Source organism: Stegastes partitus, unplaced genomic scaffold, assembly GCF_000690725.1.
Source record: "Stegastes partitus isolate 25-593 unplaced genomic scaffold, Stegastes_partitus-1.0.2 Scaffold445, whole genome shotgun sequence".
In the NCBI taxonomy this organism is placed as follows: domain Eukaryota; kingdom Metazoa; phylum Chordata; class Actinopteri; family Pomacentridae; genus Stegastes; species Stegastes partitus.
In genome coordinates this window covers 7,444-33,596 of record NW_007578176.1, presented here as the reverse complement: position 1 = coordinate 33,596, position 26,153 = coordinate 7,444, and the positions used below count along the sequence as shown (strand labels likewise).

At 39.6% G+C, this 26,153-nt stretch overlaps 1 protein-coding gene across 1 annotated transcript; it reads left to right on the top strand.

Annotated features, from left to right (window-relative positions):
- hs3st2 (heparan sulfate (glucosamine) 3-O-sulfotransferase 2) lies at nt 1-24,897 on the top strand. The gene is made up of 2 exons (XM_008286274.1): nt 1-512; nt 24,048-24,897. Exons 1-2 carry the CDS (start codon nt 1-3, stop codon nt 24,664-24,666), a joined length of 1,131 nt encoding a protein of 376 aa, XP_008284496.1. The 3' UTR covers nt 24,667-24,897.
- Nucleotides 24,898-26,153: the final 1,256 nt, after the last annotated feature.

The following is a 26,153-nucleotide window of genomic DNA, read 5'->3' as shown; positions in this document are numbered from 1 at the left end:
ATGGCACATAGGTTCCTCTCATCTGCGAACAGATTCAGCGCCAGATTCGCCTTCATATTCACCGTGTCACTGTCTTGCACCTACTTGTGCTATAGTATCATTTTCTGCCGCGGCACAATCATGACAAACCAGGGCTACGAGGGGAAACGATGTCCGCCGAGCAAGAACGCGGGAGGGAAGAAACTTCTTGGGAAATTAGACAATTGCGCTTCGCTGGAAGTCAGGTCCGCTCTGGATGAGTCTGCTGCCCAGCGAGGATCAAATGATCTCCGGGACCAAAGTAAAGCCCCTGGCTCGTTTGGTGGTCACTGGACTGAGGCGAAGTTGAGAAACATGAGTGTTGCGCAGAAATATGGGAACAAGAAGCTGCCTAACGCGTTAATAGTCGGCGTAAAGAAAGGAGGAACCAGGGCGGTGCTGGAGTTCATCCGGATACATCCAGATGTGCGCGCACTCGGAACAGAGCCGCACTTTTTCGACAGAAACTATGACAGAGGGCTGGACTGGTACAGGTGAGGGGAAAATATGAAACAAACACTGAAATATTCATTTGTATTTTCACTGAGAAAGGCGCATTTATCTTGTCACCTCTCTGATCTGTGTGATAGATGACTCTTTTGACATGAGAAGTCCTGTTGAAGACACTTTAAAGTCCATACGCTCGTTTAACTTGTTTTCTGATAAATGCAGGACCCAGGGCACTTCTCTGTGCCATAAAATCGTTTATTATCTCCTAATGGCCCGTAATTCCTCTTGGCTGTACTGTGCATTCAAAAGCAGCTACCACACACACACTCACACACACACACCCAAGTTTCATGTCAGATCACAGCTTTGATGTACTTTTTTTTTTTTTCTTAGTGTGTACAGTGCTGGTTCTGTCAGACTTTCCATGGTGCTGAGCAGGCAGCACCATGAGCCTGATGTAGGGTGATGCAGCTCTCACACAAAAAAAATCACAGCCAGCACCACCAATGACACTTGCAGCCCCCAGGTTAACAGCTACCTTCAAACAGGTTACATCCCCGGCACAAAATGTTCTGGGCTTGGCTGTCGGAAGGTAAAGGAGGGCTCCCGGGGTGCAACAAGCCCTCAGCTTCATCCACATGCCTCTGCACTGGGTTTTTATAGAGGGGTCCTGTTGAATCTATAGACAAGATGTTTTTCTACTTTTTTTTTTTTCTGGTTACAACCTTCTGAGTAACTGTAAAACTTCTATTCACAAACTGACCATGAAGCAAAAAAGTAAGTAAGGTGCTCCTCAGCAAAAAAGAAAAACCCAAGTGGCTACTGACAAAATGTCACTAAGAAATTTTCACTCAAGTCTGCAAATATTCTCAAAAAAAAAGGCTCGATGGTAGTGTATTACGTGACATTTGATTGTTGGAGCTTTGCACTCACATGCAGCGTCATCTATGGAATCACTTACAAAACCTAGAACAAGGGATGAAGTGTGTTCTCAGGCTGCAGTGCAGGAATGAACAGCAGAGGCTGCAGCAAAATTATCATGTATATGAGGAGCTGTCCATCACGGCTCAGCCGATAGTTTGCTCAGATCTCGTCAGACGTGCACGCTGTGAGGTGTTCTCTGATTCACCTCGGTCTTTAGCAGCCCGAGTTAGCGTCATTTTTAAATACTAACGCTTAATCGCAGGATGTCTTGTTGGAATTCTGGACAGGCAAAACATGTCTTTGCGTCTGATTTCTGTGTTTGTACTGAATGGACTGTTCAAACTGGACTGATTAGCTGCCAAAATGAGCTGGTTGTCGGAATAACTAAAATAAATGTGTGTGCTTACAATAAGGAAATGATCTATTTTTTGGTACCTCACATGTGTGGAGGAAAAGTGTCTCTTTTTAATAAACTAACTATGCTCAGCAACATTGTGACAAACACATACTCACACATATAACAGTCTTTAACTAAAGTCGTTGTATTGCATTCATTGTGATTGTTTTGAGGGCCTTGTTTTAGATCTGACAAGGTTTTCTAAAGTAAAAGGTCAACTCATATATGAAAAATCACACAGTCCTAAAATCAGTCGTTGGTAGTTACACATAGAAAATAAGTCCGACTCTGTCATCGCTCTTGTTCTGTCTGATAGCTAGTTTTAGAATCAAAATAAATGTCAATATTTTATAACAATAATGCATTCTTGATAATGCCAGCACGAAAGAATGGTTTTAGGGCAATCTACCACACATAGAAACCACGAAAACTGGTTCCTCAATTGAGTTATCACATATTGTAAGCGGCTCCCTACTGATGTAAAGAGAATTTGTCCTTTTCATACTCAAACTAATAAACCAGAGGCTATAATATTTTTTAAAAAACGCACCAATATTAGACATAAAAAGTACACTAGAATCCCCCGGCGCGATGTTAAAATAGCAAACAGTTATTCGTTAATTTGCATGTTATTAAAGGCTTTTTGCACTGTCTGATATTAATCTTAATTCCCCATTTAGTATACTTGCTTATCAAACATATACTGTGATTTCATTTTATTTGCATGCATGGTGAGGAGCATTTTTCCATTTTAACAGTCAAGTAAAACTCCCAGAGGGGCTTATTTATGGATATTTACCCTTTATTGTTGTGTGTGTGCTTCGTAAATGAAATTGATTTAGAAACAATACATTCGGAAGCAATGCCGCCTGTCTTAGTAACAGTTCACAGCACGAGTTGGAAAGCCAGTCATATACTTTAGCAAACATCTCATACACTTTTAATATGGGCCAAGAGGATTGTCAGTGCTGAAAGGGTTGATGAATTTGTGAAAACATATCTAAATATATGGCTAAATGTAGACACACTGTGATTTAGTATGTGGTGTATTGATGGGCCTTTCTCTGTAGTGACAGAGGAACTAAAGATCAGTTAAACATCTGAATTACGACTGAAGACTGAGTCGAAGTAAACAGCTGTGGTGCATTTATCAGGCTCTCCAAGAGACCAGATCAGACATCAACACATCATCCTGCCTCATCCATTAGTCCGTTCACTGCTTCTGCAGCCTTCCATCATCTAAATCTATCATTTTAATTCAGCTTGATGGCACACAACAACAACAGCCTCATCAGTAAGAAAACTACTAGACCACAGATTTGGGTTTGACATAGCTTTGATTTTCTTTTTTGTTTCTTTTTCTGTGTCACTTTAAATTCAAGCTAAGATAAATTGAAGTCCCATGCTGATATGATGCCACTTGTGGACAAAGGTGGAATATCGCACGCTCGTCGCAGACTGACAGTTCACATATTCAAGATATATACTTAAGCAATACCTTGGACACAAAGACTAAATTAATTGAGGCTGAAACAACAGTTACTCAACCTGACAAGTCACTGAGAGATGTTCATTGTGTGAGACTGGCCCTCAGTGATTATCTGTCACAGTGTTTGGGTTGTTGGCAGCGCGTCACATAAAGTATCTTTCCATTTAATTTAACAGTGACATCTGTCTCTGTAGGCAAGTGGCTGTATTTGTCCACTCCACATGTGTTGCCCTACTTTGTTGCACTTTACCAATTCTCCCATCTATCCGTCTATCAATGTTTTACCAGATCACAGTTCGTTCTGTTTTTTATGAGCCATCACTTATCCTTTTAATCATCACTTTTTAGCCTTGAAATATAAAAGAGGATGGTCACTCAGAACTCTTCAGTTTCCACACACTCTTAAGTTTACAGTATAGTGACTTTTGTTACTATAAATCAGCTCATTTAAAACCTATGAGATATATTTCAAGCTCCAAAGAAGACAGTGGAATAAGTACACTAAACAAATAATCTAGTGTACACATCCACAAAAGAAGCTCAGATTCATTAGACAAAATAACATGTCTAAGTTTTATATCTGTAAATAATGACACTGGCTATTATCTATGATCATTTCAGTAATGTGATGGGTTTTTCTTTTCTTTTCTTTTGCAAAATAACTTATTGGTGGCCATAAAATTTGTAACACATATTCATGGTCCCCAGTGGATGAATCCTGGCTTTGTTGATCTCCTGACTTTCCATGTTGCACTAAAACCAGGTCTAATTTTTCACTTTTGTTTCATGATATTATCTCTGAAACTATTGACATTATTCCCATCAGTCTTGAGTCATAATCATAGACTGTATGTAAATATGCATAAATTATTGATGCATGATATTAATATTTCTGGCCGATACCGATATCCCATATTAAGATTTCTGATATCGCCAATAATCGATATTAACGATGTCGATGTCAATTCTTGTTCACACTGACAAATGAGTGTAAGTAATCACAAACTATCCAAAAGAAGCCCACACCAAATTAGACCACACAGTCTTCTTTATTACATAACAAAAGTAAAACATATTTAAACATGTTGTCACATATTTAGCGTTCAAGTCCAGGACCATTTAAACATTGATGAAATGGCAGCAATATCAAATCTAGAGATGAAGGCACAATCAGCGTTTTTTTTACATCGGCTAAATTTGTTCATCAGATTGTTACCGATATATGGGGGGAAAAACACTAATATCGACCGATACTGATGTGGTCACAGATATATCGTACATCCCTAATATAAATCCTTTCGATATGTTTGCTAAAAAGTGGGTTGAAACTCAATATGGTGGCTCTGGCTTTAATCTTGGAAGTTGCTGACTCTGGATAATTCCTGGACAATCCAAAAATGAGCAAATAGGTGGAGTGGATCTGAGGCAGGTCTTGTAAACGTCTCTGGGCCATTGAATGTCTCAAAATGACACCTGCCTGCTACTTACAGCAACCACACCTTAATTAGGCATAACTTTAAGCTTTAATAACTTTTGAGCAATGAGTTACAATTAAAATTCACCTTACGCTCAGAGGTCAGGAAAAATGAAAGTAGCTATAGAGATCAAAATATTTTTAATTTTTTTATACTAGGCAGTAAACATGTTTATTTCTGCTGTAAAATTGGACATTTTACCATGTGTGTCCATCAGGATTTACTCACTTTTTGATCCAGCCTCAAGTGGCCATTTGAGGTACTGCAGATTTTGGCACTTCCACACTGGTTACATCTGCAAATCATGGAGTTTGCTGCTTGGTGATAACTGGTGAGCAGAGAGTTAAGACAGCCACAGATTCATTTTCCTTTGATTGGCAGATTTAACTTACTCAAAACACAAGCTGCTGTTTTGTAGTTTTCATTAGAACATGCAAGGGACTCTGGTTGCAACACAAGATAGCGCTACCAAATTAACTAAGTTATTATTTTCAGCACGAATCCGTCTGTAAAAAGAAAAAAAGAACACTTTATACAAAACACAACCCTTTTCCCAGGAGGATAAGAAATGTTTTTTTAAAGAAACGTCTTAAAACACCTTGACCGCATTTGAACTAATTCTCCGTAGCTTATATCTCTTGAACTATCTAAAACATACAACACGTGACACCAAATTAACTCTCATAAGTTTCAGCGTACTGGCCAGTTCTGCACAGTCTGTCTTGTTACATTAAGCGTGTGACAGACCATTTAGATTCAGAAGAAAAATGGTGCAGTGTTCATTACTGTGCCTCCTGAACAGAACACACACATGGCCTCATTTATTTTGTGTGAGGGTATTCGCATAACCATGCAGGACCTGATGAAACAGACATTTCTCTGCCACCAATTTCCAAACACTTTTCTCGCCACTTTTTCCATTCTCTAAAGAATCATAAAGATCAAACAAAAACACATTGCTATACACCATCAAGACTTAAAAGGGCATCTCAACTCTATTGATTTCACAAGAGTCAGAAGCACTTCCAGTTGCTTCTCTGAGAAGTGTAGAAATTGTATGAGAGGCTGCAGCTACGAATATTCTCCAGGTCCACATTAATTGGCTCGGGGAGGCAGGGAGCTCTGGAACAGAATCATCAGAAAGGTTGATGAGGACAGAAAGTTAGATGGTTCTCATTTAACACAGAAAACTACACATTATAGAGTGAGGGATGGTTAGGCCTAACTCTGCATTATTAATGAGCTGTCTTCATTGTAGCGCAGCTCTGAGACATGTAGTAGTTAACATTAATTACAAAACAACTCTTTTTAAGACATTTCCCCAGTGAGAAAAACAGAAGGAGATTGTGCTTTTATTCCAGCAGAACAGTTCAGGAACTGTTCTAATTATGCATATATTGGAGCCTAATCATACTAAAGCCCTTGTATGTGCAATTAAACAGCCAACAGTGCCAACTGAATCTGGCGACTTTGGTGGTGTGAAGAGTCTGATAATTTGATATATAGAAGATAACAAGCCGCCATATTTCGCTCTACCTGTATTAGTCAGTAATCACTCGGCCAATCAGCCACTTTGGTCCAGACGTAAATAACCCAACATGTGTTAGATGAATTGGAATTTTGAATTGCAGAATTTTGTACATTCATGGTGCCCCTGAATTTACCTGCAGTGTCAGCATAAGGTTAGCATTTGTCATTTTGAGTCTTCCAACCAGGTGGTCATCTAGGGCATCATCAACTTTAGGGACACCAAAGAGGAGGAAGAAATATCATGTCATGCCTCCTGATCCACTTTGTTCAATGCATCCAATATATCGTTAAAAAAGAAAATGCAGCAAGCACCTGTTAGTGAGAGGAGACTACAGAAATACTGTAAGAGGGCACTCTGCAAAGTCCTGATACTCACATAGCTTGACTTTTTTAAGCTTTTCCAAACTTGAGATTCATTTGCTCACAATGCTGAGTAAGAATCACATATGGATAACCAGGTTACTGATGTGTCCTGCAAGCATTATAACACGATCCACACTGCGATAAATCATATTATATTGTATGGGCACAGGTGTGTCCACAACCTGGGTCACAGGAGTCAGTAATAACAGAACGCCTGTAATAAGGAGAGGTAGTCTACACCCTGGCCTGAAAATAAGATAATAGCAATTCCAGGCTTTTTAATATTGATAGCATATCAGCTCTAAATCCAGATGTTTGAGGTGCAGTCAGAGTAAAAGACACCCTTAAGAGAGGAAGGCCCACACACAGAAATCTGTCTGTACAAACGAATGTAATCCAGGTTTTGACAAAATCTTGACAAAAATGAAAGTTTGGTTTGTTTTTCACAGTTGCTTGTAGGAGTTTTCCCTCCAAGATGATTAAACACCTGCAGCATCAGAATCCGTAGGAGTGTGTCCAAAGTTACAGAGTTGCATTTATTGCATGTGGTGCAACAGCAGTACCTGCATTAATTATGTATAACTAATAATTATCCCCAATGCAGAGGCACGATCAGTCAGGCCTGAACAGTAAATAACAATTTCTACATATGGACACTTCAGACAGTCACAGTTTGTTACACAGCGTCCATCCTCAGGATGAGTCCAGAGATCTGTCACAGCTGTCAGGACATTTTTATTTTACTGTCACTAAAACTCTAATCTGTTCATTAAAGTCAAGATTTTTTCATTTTCTTTTTGCTTTTATGTTAACTCCCTAATCGTTAAAATAACCAACAAAACATAACAACGGATAAACTTGCTAAGGGCGCTAAAAGGGCCCAAGCTAGCCCTTTAGGCACATATCATTCTCATGATAGATAGTGAAAAGTTCCCTTAGGCTTCTCTGTGGCACCATTGCCACAAAAATATATTATCCAATAAATACTGCAGTTTATGACAAAATCCCTGAGGAATATATATATATATACAGACACACACATTTCCCAATCAACTTAGGGTTTATTTTGTGTTATGTAAAAGTGGTAAATGCATGTTTTACTAACATGGTGAACACAGTCAACATTACAACAGGACGGTCATCTTGAGCATATTAGTAAGTTGGTGTTCTGAGCTCAAAGCATGACTGTGTTTAGTGTCGCACCAAAACAGCTGCTAACATTCCAGCTTCCTTGTTTCTGACCTCTGCAGTAGCACTGTAATGGAGCAATTACTTTATAACTTTGTCCTCATTTTGTTTTGTTGTGCATTTGTGTATTATGACTAAACACATTCATTCCTAACACTCCAAGGTACCTTAAAATACATTTTTAAAGTGTCGTAAGACCAAACTTGCACATTGAGTGGGTGAAATGTATGGGATATTTTCTAGCCATGTGAAAAAATGTAGGTTATTCACTTCAGTTTTCTTAACCTTGACCAAAATGTACAGTGTAAGTAATGTGAACCACACCAGGATTCAGGATGTGAGCTCCTGTGCACCCATCATTCACTCCTCCCCACTGTGCAGCACGGAAACAAAACACTTTAGTCGACTGCAAACATATTTCCAGCAAAAAAATGGAAAGTATTGTACATTTATATATGTAACAAAACCATCAGCACTATATGGATATAGTAGTTTGAAGGAAGCAAGGTTACCGATTAAGTTTTTAGTGATTTTGTATTTTTGCTTAGTCAGAGTTTACTATCGGTCAGACTATATATAAAACCAATGAATGATGATCTCAGTGCTACTTGTCTTGAACGTAGTAAAAATGTAATTAAACATGGTGCTTCAGTCGTCCCTCCACCAAATGGTTCGATCAAAGCAGCTCCATTATTTTACAGACATCGTGATTGTGAAAATATCCAGCAGTCAGCGATCTTTTCCTCACATTTAGTGATTGTCGCCTTGTTAACTTTCCCCCCTTTGGCGAACCCAGCGTGTCCCCGCTGACCGGGGATCAAATCCTGTCTGAGCTTTCCCTCCTCTGTCCCCCTCCTCTCTGTCTCCTTTTATGCTTCCCCACCATCTAAGCACAGAGTGTAAACTTCTAAAGGTGTGCAGTCTGTCCGCGTTCCATTTATAAATATCCTTGACTGTCACATTGCTAGAGGCGATACTGTAAAACCCAGAAAAGACAGCTTGGGGCTCCAACGTTGATGTAAATGCAAGAAACCAGCGTTCATGTCAGCTGAGATGCTGCTGTAAAGCTGCACCAATAGGTTAGAAATTAAGGCAAAGTGTGCGGGCACAGAATGTGATCTTTCCATCACTGATTCAGGCATTTTCAATGTCATAATGACATTTATTGTGAATTATTAAATTGTTCAACATTTTCATTTCAGTTGCCACACAGACGATACCACAGCGTCGCTAAAAAACGCCTTCGCCGTCTTGATCGTACGTGTTCATCAGCTGGAATTTCATCAGCAGCCGAACTCATTAAAATAAAGGCACAAAATGAATCAATTCATTAAAATAAATACACAGAATGAGCACTAATCCTCATCTGAGAATGTGCAGTTTAGGATTTCAGAGGCTGAGTGTCTTCATTTCAGTGACCGTGGATACTTTGCCTTGCCACATGTTAATGTGACAGCTCGTAGCTCAGTTCAATTGAACGTGTTATTGCTCAAGGAGAGCAAGTGTCAGTCATTTCCCTCTGCAGGCCAAACCATGAATAATTGTTATTTCAAGGAAAACAAGAGCCTTGAGTTGAAATGACAGCAGTTAAATAGGATTTTGTTCAAGGGCGAATTTTTTATGCTTTTTTTTTTTTTTTTTACAGTGCTGCAGGACTGCATTGTCCTGCTACAAATGTGTTTTGATTCTATTATATGGGCTGAGGACACGCCTGATGTCAAAAAGATCCTCTCCCGCAACACATCTGGCTCAGTCAGTCGGCTATTTTCAGCCCATGTGTCTCCAATTAAATTAGAGAAATAGATGCTTGATTCTCAGGTCTCTGAATTGTTATTCACCTCTGTTCCTCACCGAGCTGAATTGGCCACAGGATCGCTGTAATCGCCCGGACTGCTCTTTGTTAACTCTTAATAGACTTTTGAGGTGGCAGGCTTCGGTTGGCGGTGATTAACGACGAGGTGTCATCACAGCTGTAATCTAAGTGAGTGATAGTTTAATAATGGAGCAACCTCACCGGCACAGAGACTGGATCCATGCTTTCATTTTAGGGGAAAAAAAAAAAGAAGGAAGATGCCATTTTTAGGAAGTGCAGCGGCACCGACATTATGAGAATCACGCAGCATAAGAACATTTTCTCCTCGCGGTCTACCTGTGTAATACACACTGTTAATGGGTTTGGACGGCGGGAAGCAGGTCTACGCGTGGCATTGGCTTTTTTTTTTCTTTTTCCAAGACGAATAGTTTGTACAATTTCCTCAAGTCAGAATGGAGAGAGGGCTTGCACACTGAAAAAACATGTGAAAGCATCATAAATAATATAAAATGTGATTCAATAATGTAAGCAAATTGAGCAGAAATAACTCAAGTGGGACAAAAATGAAGCACTTGACAGCTCCAGTTTGAAAATATACTCCTGTGTCCCAAACAAAGTAATTACCCTGAAGCTTCCGTGACGGGCTCCCAGGACAGTTCAGACACTAATAAAATACGTTTTCACAAACCTGACGGCAACATTTATTAAATTAGTCAAACAAACCAACCATGTCATTTTTATAGTTTCTTTTTTTTTCTTGGTAGTGCAAAGTTTAAACTGCATTATTTATTTTTTTTGCCAAGGCCTGACCATGGCTGCACCGCATGCTGCTTACTCTGATAACACACTGGCAATGAGAACCCAGGAGACTTTTTCTTATAATTCATTGTTTAACCGTTTTGTTCTTAAATTACTCCCGGGACCGGCTAAACACAGCATGTAATGGATACTTTGATTTGGGCCTCTCCGTGGTCAGTCTGTGAGCCTGCATATTGTTTAGTGGGCAGTGTTCATTATTAGTCCTTGTAATGACAAATATTTGTTGTCCGGCGGGAGGTAAAGGCCATTCACTAAATCTCTCTGCCCCTGCCCCCGTAGAAACACTTCACATTGTGATTAATGGTCTCCAAGTTAAATCCCAAACAGATCAGTGTTTGCCTGAAATCCTCCAAGCCCTCCAACTCATTAAACTGATTTATTAGTAATAGCGTGTCACCACAATGCTTTGATTAATTAAAAGTGATAAGAAGGATGACGTGTATAAAACACTGGTCAGTTTCCAGATGGAGACACATGTTTGAATATGGTTTCTTGCAGATCACATAAAAATACCACTGGTAGCACAGAGTTATTGTTGAAAATAGAATATTACAGTTAAAAAATGATGTGAAATATTACAATGTTTGCACATTAGAGTTAGCGAAGTTAAACAATGTTTCACTTACAGAAACTGGTGTGATGCAGAACTAATTAATTGGCAGCCACACAAACATGGAGGGGAAATAATTGGAATAGAGCAAAAACTACACATGACAGCAATGCAGCAGTAAAACAGATATTTACTCACTCGCAATATTTTTTTTATTTTTTTTTTGACTTACAGAAAGCAATAATTTAGCGTTTGGTCTACACAGCAAGATAACTGTCTGATATCTATTTGATAAACAGTATGTCTTTAAAAAGCACAGCGTGAAAGTCCGCTCTAGGATTTACAATAGCTGCAACAAAACCAAAGCACTTCAAAGGGTCTTGTTGTCCTGGAACTGGGTGCAAGAGCAAATTCTGAGCTTTTGGAGAATAACAACTAAGTAGTAATACAGTTTTAATACAGACCGAATACTGTGAATTATTCTTATCACATAGCAAATTTTGCACTCTAAATATGCGCTGTCCATTGTCAGAGCATCGCAAGTTCACATTGTGGTGCAGAAGATGTCAAACACCAGTGCTGCTTTTGAATGAACCCGATAAATGTGTTCAGCCAATCAGCGTTCAGCATTTAGATCAGGTGACAGAAACTGTTGGTTACACTGTTAAGTGTGAGAATCTGAGAAATGTGCTGCCTGAAAGGGAATCTTGGTGTAAATGTGGCTTGTAGTCATCTTTAAAGCTTTAGACTGTAAATACTGATTTGAGACCGAACACTGAGTTACGCTGAGGGCCGTGACATGCTGAGTAATACTGAACACCAGGAAACACTGAGTATAAATAGGTAACTTGGAATATGGTTACAATTAATTACTTAACACTAATTAACTGCTGGGATTTTTCCAAGGTATGATCTCATGAATGTTTAACGTTTCCCATTAATGGGCTATTTCTGTTCAGCACTTTGCCTATTTGTTTAATGTTAAAGACTGAAATACCCCGTCACCCATAAAGTTGGAATAATTTTTGTTTTCAGACACATTCCTCTTTTTATTTCTGTGTATACACATCAGTAATCACTTTTGACCAGGTGCAACGATCACATACTGAGTCCCAGTTACCAGATGAGACAACTTCTGACTTTGGCATCTGACTGAAGAGTGGGACGTCCTGTCCATTGACACCATCAACAGGCTTGTGGACAGTATGCCATGATGTTTTCACGCATGTCAGGGGTGGCCATACTCAATATTAGTGACTGAGTGACATTGAAAGAGTAATATTGGACATTTTAATGCATGAAATCCCCTCAGATATGTGTTTCCTGCTATTTGACCGAGGTTGAAAATTGAAACAAAACCCTTAATCCTATTGTTCAACACTCCCAATTTACTTTAAGCCTGAATACACAGTTTGCAAAAGTTAACTGTGGTTTAATTTTACTGTGCTATGTATTGTATGTATATTGTGATATCAATAAAGTTTTGAGAAGATATACACTTCATCTATCAAGAATAAATCATTTCATGAGAAAAGGTACAAAAAATATTTTATTCCAACTTTATGGGCAACAGTGTGTATTGCAATTGTTATCTCAGTACCTGGTTTTGTTTAACTCTGAAACACAAAATGTGGAGTTATCTGCTTTTGATGAAAAACAATTAAATTTAAATTCAATATAGTTTAATTTGTAAGTAAGATGTGTTTCATTATTTTTACTCAATCAGAACAATCTCGTAGCAGCATAGCGGTGCTGTGCTGCTTGCCTTAAAGGAAGAAGCTTCTGGGTTCCAACCTGCTGGTCGGCGTCGTGCTTCCTGTGTGAAGTTTGCATTTTCTCCTTGTGCCTGCATGGGTTTACTCCAGGTGCTCCGACTTCCTCCAACAGACCAAAGACATGTCTTGTAGGTTAGTTAGAGATTCTAAACCGGCTGCTAGATGGATGCCCCTTGTCTTGATCCTGTTTGTGCTAGTCATGGGTGGGATGTCAGGGTGCACCCGGGGTGAGGAAGGGCCTTAGAGTTGCATCTTTCTTTTTTGCGGATGATGTGGTTCTGTTGGCTTCATCAGGCTTTGATCCTTAGTGTAAACTGGAGAGGTTTGCAGGAGAGTGTGAAGCATTAGATGAGGGTCAACACCTCCAGGTCTGAGGACATGGTTCTCTGCCAGGAAGTGCTTCCTCTGGGCTGCTGCCCCAAACAAAGGACTTTATATATCTCAAGATCTTGTTCAAGAATATTGGGGAAATGGAGTGTGACATTGAGAGGCCAATTGGTGCAGCATCCACAGTAATATGGGTGTTGCACCAGACCATTGTGGTGGACAAATCTAGCAATTTACCATTTGGTCTACGTTTCAACCCTCACCTGTAGTCAGGAGCTCTGGGTAGTGAACGGAAGAATGAGATCACAGATACAGACGGCCAATATGAGTTTCTTTCACACAGAGAGAAAACGCTCACGCCTCCTTCGTGTCAGAGCAGCCAGCTGAGATGATTAGAACACTTCCTCGGCACCTTCCTTTGGAGGTTTTCCGAGCATGTTCAACTGGGAGGGGACCCTGGGGTAGACCCAAAACTTGCTCAAGGCATTGTATATTTTACCTGACAGGGGAACACTTTGGGATCCCCCAGGAGGAGCTGGAAAACGTTGCTGCGGGGAGATACAACTAGAATGCCAGCCCCGAGTAATCTGAAGAAAATAGATGTTTGATTGAATGGCTGGAAACTGGTTGTAAGTATAAATGTGAATAGCGTGCATTGTTGTCTCTCTCTTTAGGTGCATCCCCATGTCCATACTACCATACTATGGTATGCCAGAAAAATATACTCTAAGTCCCAGTGCAAAGGAATGTCCTTCCATCCATTATCTATACACCGCTTAATCCTCACTAGGGTTGTGGGGGGACTGGAGCCTGCAAAGGAATGTGAAGTACGCTATTAGTATTCCCAGTAGATGGTACACTGGAAAACTGTCATACTTCCTTGTGGTGCAAATTAAACACACTCGAACATGTGCATTATAAATATGCAGTACTTTTGTATTGAAAAACTACACATATGAATGTGTGCAATATTAATATTGTTCTACTTACGGACAAATGTGTAATAGTTATATTATAGATAAACTCAGTGCAATGTTAGTACTTCTATCTCAATGTGTCTACTCATAAAAGAATCTGTGCAATATTATTGATATGTGCAATGTTGTTATTTTCGCAGTTGCACAATCTGAGTATCCACATATTGAAGAACCAATACTTGTGTATATTTTTGGTTTTGTTTTGTTTATTTATTTAATTTTTAAAAAAATGTTTGCACTATCCTCTGTGCAGCTGCAACAATGCAAATTTCTGCACAGTAGGGTTAGTAAAGGCTTATCGTACTGTATAGTATCGTGCTACTGGACAGCAACATTTATGAGTAAGATGTAAAATGCTTCAGCCGTAATAGTATGACAAAGTAGTGCCCAATGTCCCAATTGTATGCACACACCATGCTATCTGCTTTGTAGGCAGCTGCAGTATAAAAATAAAAACTACTAAGTGTAAAAAGAAAAATATTACCCTGTGATGGACCAGCGACCTGTCCAAGAAGTGGCCTGTCGCTCATCCACAGGCTCCGACCCCCGTGACCCGCTAAAGGATAACACAGGTGTAGTCAATAATGGAGACATGGGAAAAAAAAAAAAAAAGAGCTGCAGTTTGATTAATATTACCTGGAACGCAAAATAATAATAATAATAAACAAAACAACATGATTTATGAACATTTGTTAAAACTGAGATATCAAATTGTATTACGTGGTTGTTACACATATTTCAGGCCCAGTCAGGAGTGAATTCCAGGTTATGATTCAGTCTCTGGGAACAGTGTGTTTGAATTTTTCATCCGTTTTTTTAAAGCACTAATCACAGTCATGGTTGCAGGTATTGTGACAGGATAAATGTTATCAGTTTTTTACAGAAAGTGAAGTTGCACAATGATACTAGATGGATTTATTGTTTATGTGACGTTTAAAATGTTGACAGGTGATGTAGCCTTGACGGAGAATACAGAGGTGATTTTGGCGTATTGTTAAAAGGAGTTATTTGTGTAAGACAGCGTACCAAACATTTATGTGAAACAACCAGTCCCGTGTTTTTAAAAGCCACTGGTGCATTTCGTTTGTTTCTCCGGTGGTGTTTTGTATGCCACCTCTGTATGGCGTGTGCATCTTTACCGCATGACAAAAATGTCGAGAATTTGTCTTGGACTGACACAATGTAACAGCCTGTTTTAAGTTCAAACCAATGTGAAATGACAGTAATAAATTCTGAGTTCATTGATTGTTCGCAAGGAGATGATTCAAAGCTGACCTTTACTTGTTCTGATGGTCTGCATCCCTGATGAACCTGCATTGCTCTTGAGAAAGTTTAAATTGTTCAAAAAAGACACACTTGTCTGCAGCCAGCTCTGCATTTTCTCAGCTGAGTTATGCTGGTAGTGATCCAGGGTTGGACTGCGGGGTGTTACAACAACCCTGCACCAAATAGCTTGTAGTGTCAAAGAGGTTTTGATGGTACTTTGTGCTATTCTTCTCTGGATTCCTTCTAATCTTGGGGAAAAGCAGTTTGGGCTGAACTACTTATTTTTGAAAGAGTTTTTACACTGGTGAGAAGGTGAGAGTGAGACTACTATGAAGTCTAATGTACAATCTGTCACAGCATCAACAGATGAATACACGGTATGTTTTATATATTACAACGCTGGATGAACAAATGTGTTTATTTGTTGATTTTTTATATTTTCTCCAACATGAGCAGGCCAAAATTGCAGCATTTATGTAGGATATATCCAAACAACATGTTGCCAGTATTTAACAGTACTCATTATGTGCATTTTTCTTGTAGTTTAATCGTAGCAACTGGACTTGTTTGAGTTTCTTGAAGACGTTTCACCTCTCATCCAAGAGGCTTCATCAGTTCTGGCTGACTAGTTGGGAGATACTTATTTTCTTTAAGAAGCCATTAACACTTGAGTTTCGGTTTAGCCTCTTGGATAAGAGGTGAAACGTCTTCAAGAAAGTCCAGTTGCTATGATTAAACTACGAGAATAACCATGACTTGGATGACTGAGAATCTTCACAGACTCATCATATGCATGCATCCCAGAGGATGAATGCTTCTACCTGTGCCCCCCTCTACACATTGTGTATCTACTGCAGTTAGATCACAGTCAAATTCAAGCATGATAGTGTGCACAAAAGGTAATTACACAATATGCTAATATCATTTCAAAACAATATTGCATGTTGCACTATGGATAATTTATACAGCCGGCCAGAAATTAGCAGATGCTGTTCTGGAGATGGGTGGTTCCAAGCTCACATCAAAATGAAAAGCCGAGGCCTCAGGACAAAATATCCAGCTTTTTGATTAGATTTCTTCGAGACCTGTGTGAGCTCAGCCCTGCTAGGTTAAAATTGCTCATCCTGACTGGCTGAGTAGATCCTGAACATTCATATATCCTGTACCTTTAGTGCCCCATGAGAAGTTAAATCTTGTGTGTAATAGAACAACGGGGCGTTTTACAGATATTAACTGGTCTGTAGAAGTTAAAGGAGTACGACATGGATTCATATACGGATGATATGCAGAGAGTTTGATGTAGGCATGCATGCACTTAAAGCTGGAGTGTGGACTTTTTAAATATAAATGAGGGGTATATTAAAGCCCTTGCCAAAGCAGTTCACACGATTGAGCGTATCGCTGTCAGGTACGTCGCCTCTGTATGTTGAAGTATTACATTTTCTGCGACATTTCCGTTCTGGCACATGTATCCGGCTATGATTAGCTGGTTGACGTAGGACTTCAGATATAAAAAGAAACCATTTAGAGGAAGGATTACTATCAATATGTATTTAAAAACTGTGGTAGTGTTTGTGTAATTACTATCACCGCCAGAAGGGGGCGACAACAGTTCCACCCTGCAGGTATAAAAACGCCACATAAACACTTCATTTTCTGTGTTTATTTTCAGGTAAACATCTGTTTTGTCCATCACTGGCCAAACTTTAGCCATCTAATTGTTGACCTGCATTGACTTGGCTGCAAAAAGTGTAGCATGCTCCCTCAGCGGAATTACATACTAGAGAATGCTGCATCTGGGTTTAATGGCAAATACCTCGAAAGAAAGACATCCGTGTTTGTGTCTTGTTCGTTCTGTAATGATATAGCAGGGTCCAGAGGGAGATAAGTGTGAACTCCGGACCTTGTGCTTCCCCAGCGTCAGCAGAGATAAATCGTTCAGCGGGATAGCCAGCAGCCTCTTTCAGGTTCACTGTCATATGTTGACTAGCTTTCAGCGCACTGCGGCTCATTAATGAGAGGCGATGGCTGCCGCTTTTCCACAGTTGACCCTAACAACCCTGTAGATAAGGGTTGAAGGAGGAAGTTCATTTTTTGTGGGGTTGTTTTGTTTTTTTTTCTTTGTCTTATCTCATGATGTAGGCATGAGGCTAACATGAAATAGGCTAGAGTTGTTCGGGAAGTAAAACATGTGTTTAATATTGATGAAGTGGGTTTTATGTCATATTGTAGTATTTTTAAATATGTTTAATGCATACGGTGCTGGTATAAAGCAAGCTTTATCTGTTTTAATAGAAACTTTTACAACGATGACGTGACTTTACTGTAGATGACATTTAAATTGGCCAACACACATTGTACTATAAAGTAGAACTTCACAAATAAAAGGAACCGCATGTCCATAAGTGACTTTATATTTATTTTCACTAACTTTGTGTCTTGTCTTCTGTATTTAAACAGATTGAGCCTTTAGATTGCCTTGGTTACGATTTAACCATGTGTTTTTCTTTTCTTTTCCTTTTTTTGCTTTATGTATGACACAAAAAGAATCATAAGAAACACATCAGATCACATAAGATGCATTAGAAATAATCTCCTTTTTGTTGCAGCATTTATTATAATGCAAACTAATAATACTAAAGTTAAAGTGCCAGTATTGAATTAAAACGTAGATAAATAATTACATTTAAAAAAGAAAAATTAAATAGTATTGCATTTGCAGTTGTATTTACAGAAACTATTGATAAAACTGTGCAGTTTCAGCCTCAGACGCAGCGCTGGAGCATCCAGAACAAATTAGCTTTCAGCCATGTTCTCCGCGAGCAGGCCTCATTTACAGTATTGAGCAGATCTTCCACACCTGAGTTCATTTTCCCAGTGTGATTAAAATGTCACAGCCAAGTCTGTAATGCATCCTGACTTCAAGTTTGACCAAGAATTGAGAAGAAGATTGTAAATTACCCCAAAGAATTTACTGTTGATTCTGAGTGAGACGGTGGTAATCAATCAAGGCACTTCACTCAAATGTCACTTAATCAACGTGTGTGTCTGGCTGTGTGCGCGTGTGTGTGTGTCCAAAAAGCAAGGCGTTCACATTAAAGTTTATTTCCAAGTTCCAGAAACAGTGATTACCCTTAAAGCGATCCCAGAGGAATTACAATCGTGTAGATTTTCTAATTGCAAATAATTATTATCCACCAGGGACCGAACAGCTTTAAACGCACGGCGTAACCTCCTGCAGTAAAGACCCTCACTTTTATCTTTTCATTTCAGATGCTGTGTGCGGTGCTGATAGTTTTCTTGGGGGCATGGTGAGGGGAGAAAAAAAAAAATCTCTGTAAAGCAAATTTCTGATAGTTGGTTCAGACACCTGCCTCAGGTAACGCATGTTCTCCTTCTGGCCTGATTCTTGCTATCTCAATAACGGAAACACATAAATGTGGCTGCTGCTGCTGCTGTGTTCAAATAAGGTAGATGGTTTATTAAAAAAAATATATTTGCATTCTGTTTGTTTTATCACCTAAATAGAGACACATGGCCATTAAGGGTTCCATGTGCAGTCATTAAAATCAGCCCAGCACACATGTGTATGCTAATTTCATGATAACCAGACAAATGGAGCTGAACATGAGCCCCCAACTCCAAAATGTTAGTTCAAACCCCTCCTCCTGCAGTGTTTCTCATTAACATCACCCCAAGACAGGCGACTTGGAAATTATTGGTCCGGGCTGCTCCCGCTGACATGAAAGCACCCCACATAAATAGCTCTGATTAGAATAAAAAAAAAAAACATTCTTTGATCACTGCATTGTATCTCTGTCTCGGCGGCTGCAGCTACAGCTAGTTAAACAATCCTTTGCATGGACAGCTGACAGGTGAAGCATACGAGCTCAGATGACACGGCTGCTGTAGGTACTGGTTTAATGAGCCGGGGAGGGGGGTTAGAATTAAGAGTCAGTTTTCGAGGATGCGAAGCAGAGGAAGCTTCTGTCATTATTTTCATTTTTACCTAATGTTGTGTGAACAGATACTGGATACACAGTTAATTCATCGTCTAATTGGTAACAAGTCTGTTTAGAAATCTCTCATTGGAAAACTTCATTCAGAAAAACACAATAAAACGCACAGTCGTTCAGGATTTGTTCATCCATCAGTGACAATAATTCCAACGGTTTAAGTGCGTATCATGGCGATGAAACAGCAGCAAAAGTGGATGGGCCACACGATTCAGTGTCGCTCAGTAGCATTACAGTACATTACAAGCAACAAAAGTGTTCCGGTTTGCAATGGCCTGCTGTGTCATTATACTGCCATCCCACAGCAGCCTTAGAAATCAAACCAATCCACTGTGTTCAGTCACTACAAGCATCCCACATCAGACGTAGGGCCAATGCAAACAGCTTCCTACGCAGCAGCAAGCATCAAAACCAAGCCATGTATAATAAATATGCAGTACACAGCCGTAGTCCGTAGACACTGTAAAACTCTGAAATCAATCAGCTCTGAAATCGAACTCCGAGGCAAGTGGGGTCACTCAGCTGCTATCTTGGTAGCGCCAGTTGTTTAATAAGACGAGGTCCCTCTCTAAATGAATGAGGAAAGTGACATAAGTGCAGTTCCAGCGGTACTGGGACATTAAATATATACTTCACGTATACCATCACCAGTCAAATTTCAAAACACCTACTTGAAACGTTTGGCCTTCGCTCCAAAATAAGTTCTGAAAAGCGTTCTTCCCTGCAGGTTATGTTTCTACTACACATGCACTAGGGATGGACCTGAATAACCGAACATCTGGGATCCAATTTTGATATTTAGTAACGAGAGATCATACGAAAGTAAAGAAAACAATTATTTATAGTAACACGCTAAATTATAGTTTCATGGCAGTTAAAGTCTGGTGGGAAGCGACATCATAGTCCCAGATGAAGGTAGACGGTCAGGACAGGACACCCAGGAGTCTACACAAGGTCTGACACATTGACCACAGCAAAAAAAAAGTTTAGGCCATTAGCCCAGAGTTAGGCCTACAGAACAAGATGACTTGTATGATCAATGCTTTTATTGTCGTCCAATGAGTCTAACAGGTTCAAAAGACTAACGCTGTTCAGGCAAGGTGTGGACACTGAGGCTGCATTAGGCCTAGTTCTAGATATGGAAATATGTAGTGGAATGACCCACTGCAAGTGAAGCAGAGTTTTGTTTGTGTTCAGACTTTAACACTGGAGACTGCTGTTTGTTTTCTGTTACCTGCAGCCTGACCATACTGGTATCTTTAAACCATAACCACAACCATTCACTAACCATAACTAAATGCTTAGTTTAACCCAAACTGCAGTTTTTCCTCTAATTTGAATAAAAAAAATGTGGAGGTACGGCCACCGTCACTGTTACCCAGGAGGCAAGGATTCACCTCACATATGAGAGCACTATTCTTAATTTTTTATTTTTTTAATTTTGTTTACTTTTGGTTTTCACTCACTGCTTAGTTATGCTGGGACAAAAAAAAAAAAAGTTCATAGAAGTAAAAGCAAAAAAAGAAATTGCAAAGATACAGTCTGGCAAAATGACATTTCCCTAGAAAGGTAATTGAGAATGCAGTTTAGTTGTGTCATTTTTGGAAGTCTGGGTTGCCAAATCTTGTGACAGATGTATTTTTATCCCTGAATCGTGACAGTTTTGGAAAGGCAAAGACAAATTATTCTGATGAGGGCTTCAGATCAGAAAATGCCTCCCTGTTGTTCTGAAGGGAACGGAAGAAAAGGGACGAAGGTATCTGTAGAAGCCTTGCTGACTAGACTAATGTTTGACTGTAAAAAGGCAACCGATGCCAGCTGTCCAGTGCGAGCTTTGCCTCTCCTGTCAGTCACATGGCACATGTCTTGCTCATCATGACGGTTCCTCGAAGTGTCTTCTGGAGAACTGTTGTATGAGCTGTGAATTCAGCCCCATTCAGTCGTGGTATCAGAACCTCTCTGGGCTTTTACTGGCTTCCTCACATTTCTCCGGTTTTGGGTTCATAGAACATGTGTAGTAGAGCGGAAGTCTCCGAGTGTCTGTTCACGTCTGAGACTTCTTGTTGACTTTCAGCACACATGAGTAGGATAAAGACATTTAATAATACAGCTTCTCTAGATTTTCCTAAAGTTGCTGGATCAAAATCTTACAGTATGAATAATCCTTTTGGGGAGTTTGTGATACCCAAAAAAATATATTCACTATTTGACAGCTGCTCCTTCTCCAGTGACTGTAAAAACTGCTTTTTGGTCCAGCGTGTGTCAAAGTAAAGAATCCACACGTTGCAATCATGCTTTAGAGCCCAGTGCTGTTCCCTGGTGGTGTGGGTGCTCCTTGTTTTTGTTGAGTTTATCTGTAGCTTTCTTTCAACATACTCGGTCTATTTTTCTTTACCAAACCTGTACAGAATGTACTTACACTGTCTTGTCACAGTGACTCAGACCACCTCCAGATGTGATACAGATGCATTTCGATTGCAAAAACACCGTGCATGCATTAACGCCTTGCAAACGCGTGTTTTTTTTTTTCCGGATCAAGTGTTAATGATACCCAGTGTAAATAGGATTTTAGTCTGTGTATCTAAACAGCTACATTTACAGTCAAAATCATTTTTGCCTTAAAAGACAACAGCGAGACAGAAGGAAACTTGACAGAAACATGTCGAGTGTTTGTCCAAGGAAAAATAGCCCAGTAATGGTCCAATGACCCTTTTCACACTTTTCAGATAATTAAACGGAGCTGCTGGGCTTCCGGTCTTTTTTTTTTCACACATATATTCCATCTTTTAAGTATGAGTTCCTTCAGTGTTTTATAGCTTCTGTGTAATTTTTCTGGTGCTAAGACTCGCCGGGAGTAAACAAACATAACAGCTGTAAAAATCAATAACTCAAGGTAAGTTAGCAGACGTTGCAGCTTCATCTGATGCGAGGACTCACTTTGGGTTTTATACTCTGTATCCAAACAAAACAACCAGTTTGAGTGAAAAATTCCCACGTGAAACATATTGCCACCATAACATCCTTATCTTTTCCGTGAACGTCCCAGCGTCCATCCTGCTGTGGTGTGTGTGTGTGAACATGATGTCTACACGGTAGTGCGGCGTACAGTTGTGTGATGGACACCAGGTGGCTGTGGACAGTACGTGCTATTTTAAGCAGAAGCATCTGTGACCTTTCACTGTAAGTGCTAACGCTGTCGGTTCAGTTTTGCAACATGCCAAGCAGCAGTTTTGAAGCGGCACATACGTGATGCACTTCTCATTGACACAATCTTTGAGGATGGCTTAAGAAAAAAAAAAGTGTATAGAATTGACACATTGGACAGTTTCTTCTGCAGAAAACCAAAGATTCTCTTTAGATTATGCACCTCCTGGAAGGTCCCTGCAAGTTTTTTTTAGCGTGTAGCAAAGCTGTTTGTTCGAAAAGGTGCTGTTCTCATAAAAGATTAATAGTTCCCTGGTGGCCCTGAGGCACCCAAGCACAACAACTCAGGATTCATAAATAAAACTAAATGGATCAATATTTCCAAGACGTTAGAGGTAACCTATGGCTACCCCTACCTTGAGAGAGAGAAACCTTTGAGAAAGGTTAGGTTTTAATCGAAGCCTTCCTCCAGTTATACTAAGGATAGTGTGGTATTTATCGTCAGGACTGTGTGGCAACGTAGCCGAAATCCAGAAGCTGATTCACACTGGGTGAATATAGCTATAGAAATTCAGGCACTCTTGCTTCTGCAATCATAAACCTTAATGACCATTTTAAAAGAACTATCTCGGTATTATTCCACCCAAACTGCAGCGATATTGTGCTGAAACTACAGCAGAGCCCACTTTTCTATCTAGAGGACACGGAGAGCTATGGGTGTATGAAGAAGCATAGCTGATCTCTGAATTGTGAACGAGGTATTCATCGTTTCAGCAGCCAACACCAGATGGTTATTAATCAACTTTTATTGAACCAAAGTGCCAAAGCAGAATGACATATTACAGTGGGAAGGAAAACTCTCATGACAAATATGACAAATACAATCATTTGCCTGTGGTTTGCAAAGCAATTATCTTGGCAGCCTGATGATGATAATGATGATGTATGTTTTTGGTTGTACAAGCTGTCCTGTCACTGCTGAATCTCGAACAAATACATTCACATTGTGTTTATTTGGGTGTTTGTCTTAACGTATCAAAGCCGTTACAAAATCCTGACAATTATTCGACACACCTACAACTTTCTTTGGTGTCTTGTTGAATGTGTAAAATTGTATGTGCTTGTAGTTTTGGGTTCATCTGTCATAGATTTTTGCATAAATCTTAAGATTTTCAATGCAAGTCTAAATAAGTAATTTGTCCCGTCTTTACCATCTGCTAGTCATTAATGCATCTGTGACTACAATCGAATAACAAGATGTATACTTTGGCGTTTCAAAAGTTTCACTAGTCTCTCTCCACCATTGTGCTGCTAAGATCTTTCTGCAAACACTGTTTTTGAGATCTTCCGTGATGCAAGTGACAGGCAGTACTGTTCAACTTCCACCTGATGTGTTTTTATTTGTCATCCATAAAATACACACACACACACAACAAAAAAAGCATGTGGAAATGTTCCTGGACAGGAAAACAACAACTCTATGCTGACTCATTCATGTCTTTTATTCTTTGTTTTTCCCTCCCAAGGGGACTAATGCCACGAACACTAGACAGCCAGATCACATTAGAGAAGACTCCCAGCTACTTTGTCACCAGAGAGGCACCCAGACGCATCGCCGGCATGTCCCCCGAGACCAAGCTGATTGTTGTAGTGCGTAACCCAGTCACAAGAGCCATCTCCGACTACACACAGACTCTTTCCAAGAAGCCTGACATCCCAACGTTTGAAGAGCTGGCCTTTAAGAACAGAAGCTTAGGCCTTGTTGACACTTCCTGGAACGCCATTCGGATTGGGATGTATATTCTGCACCTGGAGAACTGGCTGCAGTACTTTCGCCTCTCGCAGATGCACTTTGTGAGCGGTGAGCGGCTGATAACGGATCCAGCGGGGGAAATGGGCCGGGTTCAGGACTTCTTGGGACTGAAACGAATAATCACGGACAAGCACTTCTACTTTAATCGAACCAAAGGTTTCCCCTGTCTGAAGAAGCCGGAGAGCAGCAGCCAGCCGCGATGCCTCGGCAAATCCAAGGGCAGGACTCACGTACAGATCGACCAGGAGGTCATAGAGCAGCTCGTGGAGTTTTATAGGCCATTTAATATCAAATTCTATGAAACTGTGGGACAAGACTTCAAGTGGGATTGAATGTACCATAAAGAAATAGTGCTGTTTTTTTTTTAAAAATGGCTACCTCTGGAAACATGCTAAGATATAAATAAGGGTATTTTTAACAAAATGTTTAAAAGATAAGTTTATTGAGCTATGTGTACTGTAAAGTGACAAGATTAATATAAAATAATATTTCATTCAGAGTTTAAAAATCTAATAATAGAAATGATTTCACATCATGCTGGGTCATTCTGGTGACAAAAAAAAAACTACAAAAACCCAGTTTCCTTGCAATATATACAACTTTATCAACAGGCAACCGGTTCTAATTCATTAACCAATTCACTAACAAGCAGCCATCACATTGCTTTCCTGTCATTTAGCCACACCAGACATAGAATAATGACACTGCTTGAATATTCATCACCTAGATTGCTTATTTATTCACTATTTCCGCTGAAAATGATCCACTGTCTTTACTGTGAAAATGAGCACTCAACGTGAAGTCGCAGCGAAATGTCAAATGAATAATAAAACCAGTCTGTCAATTATTCCGCAATGAAATTTATCTCCTTATTGTTGACAAAAGTTTATAGGAAACAGCGACAAATTTACAGAAAAAATGTAAATGAGAGTAAATAAGGGATTCCATTACGAACACTCTAATCAAACCCGGTGTCAAAGGGACATGCAGGCATTTTAGCTTCTTATTTGATGACTCATGTTGATGTTTTTCAAAAGCTGTGATCCCACAAAACCACTTTAGGGGCACATTTAAGCAGTATATCCACCTAACTAACCACATTAAAATATAAGATAGTTGTACTGAGAAGTTGTGCCTCTTGAAAGATATTTCTTCCCAAGTGGTGCCACACATGTCATTAATCTCATTAATTTCAAGATTCCTTTTTTTGATATACTTGATTGTGCTTCTTGCTCTGAATAGGACTTTATGCTAAGCAGCCACATTAACCTCCTGGATTTCCACCCTAAAGCCAATCAGAGCTGTCATTAATAATTTCCACCGAATGGGAAGAAAAACAAGGAATCAATCTTTGCAAAAAAAAGAATGATGGACGCCACACAAATACAAACCAGACAGTTAGTATGCAAATTTACAGCACAATATATTATCCAGGGAAACATGACAGCACAATTACAGATTAGACACAGAACGAAAGAAAAAAAAAAGTATCATCTGTTTCTGTTTAAAATCATTGCAAACTTGCCATTAAAGAAATATGCATTGCTCTCTTAAATGTTTCATGTTTCACAGTGACTATCCTGTATATGTAAAGCAATTAAATGGTATTGCAATATATATCTTTACATTCGATTTGATAAAAGAATGCACAGAGACAAAAACAAGTTAAGCTGCTGTGTTAGTGGCCACGCCGACTGCGTATATTTGGAGATTGAAAAATCTTTGTGACTTCTTTCATAGGTGTTTCTCTTTCTTTGTTTAATCCCCCTGCTGCAGGGCTGTGAAAAGCAGCCCTATCTAGTCACACTTAGACTAATGT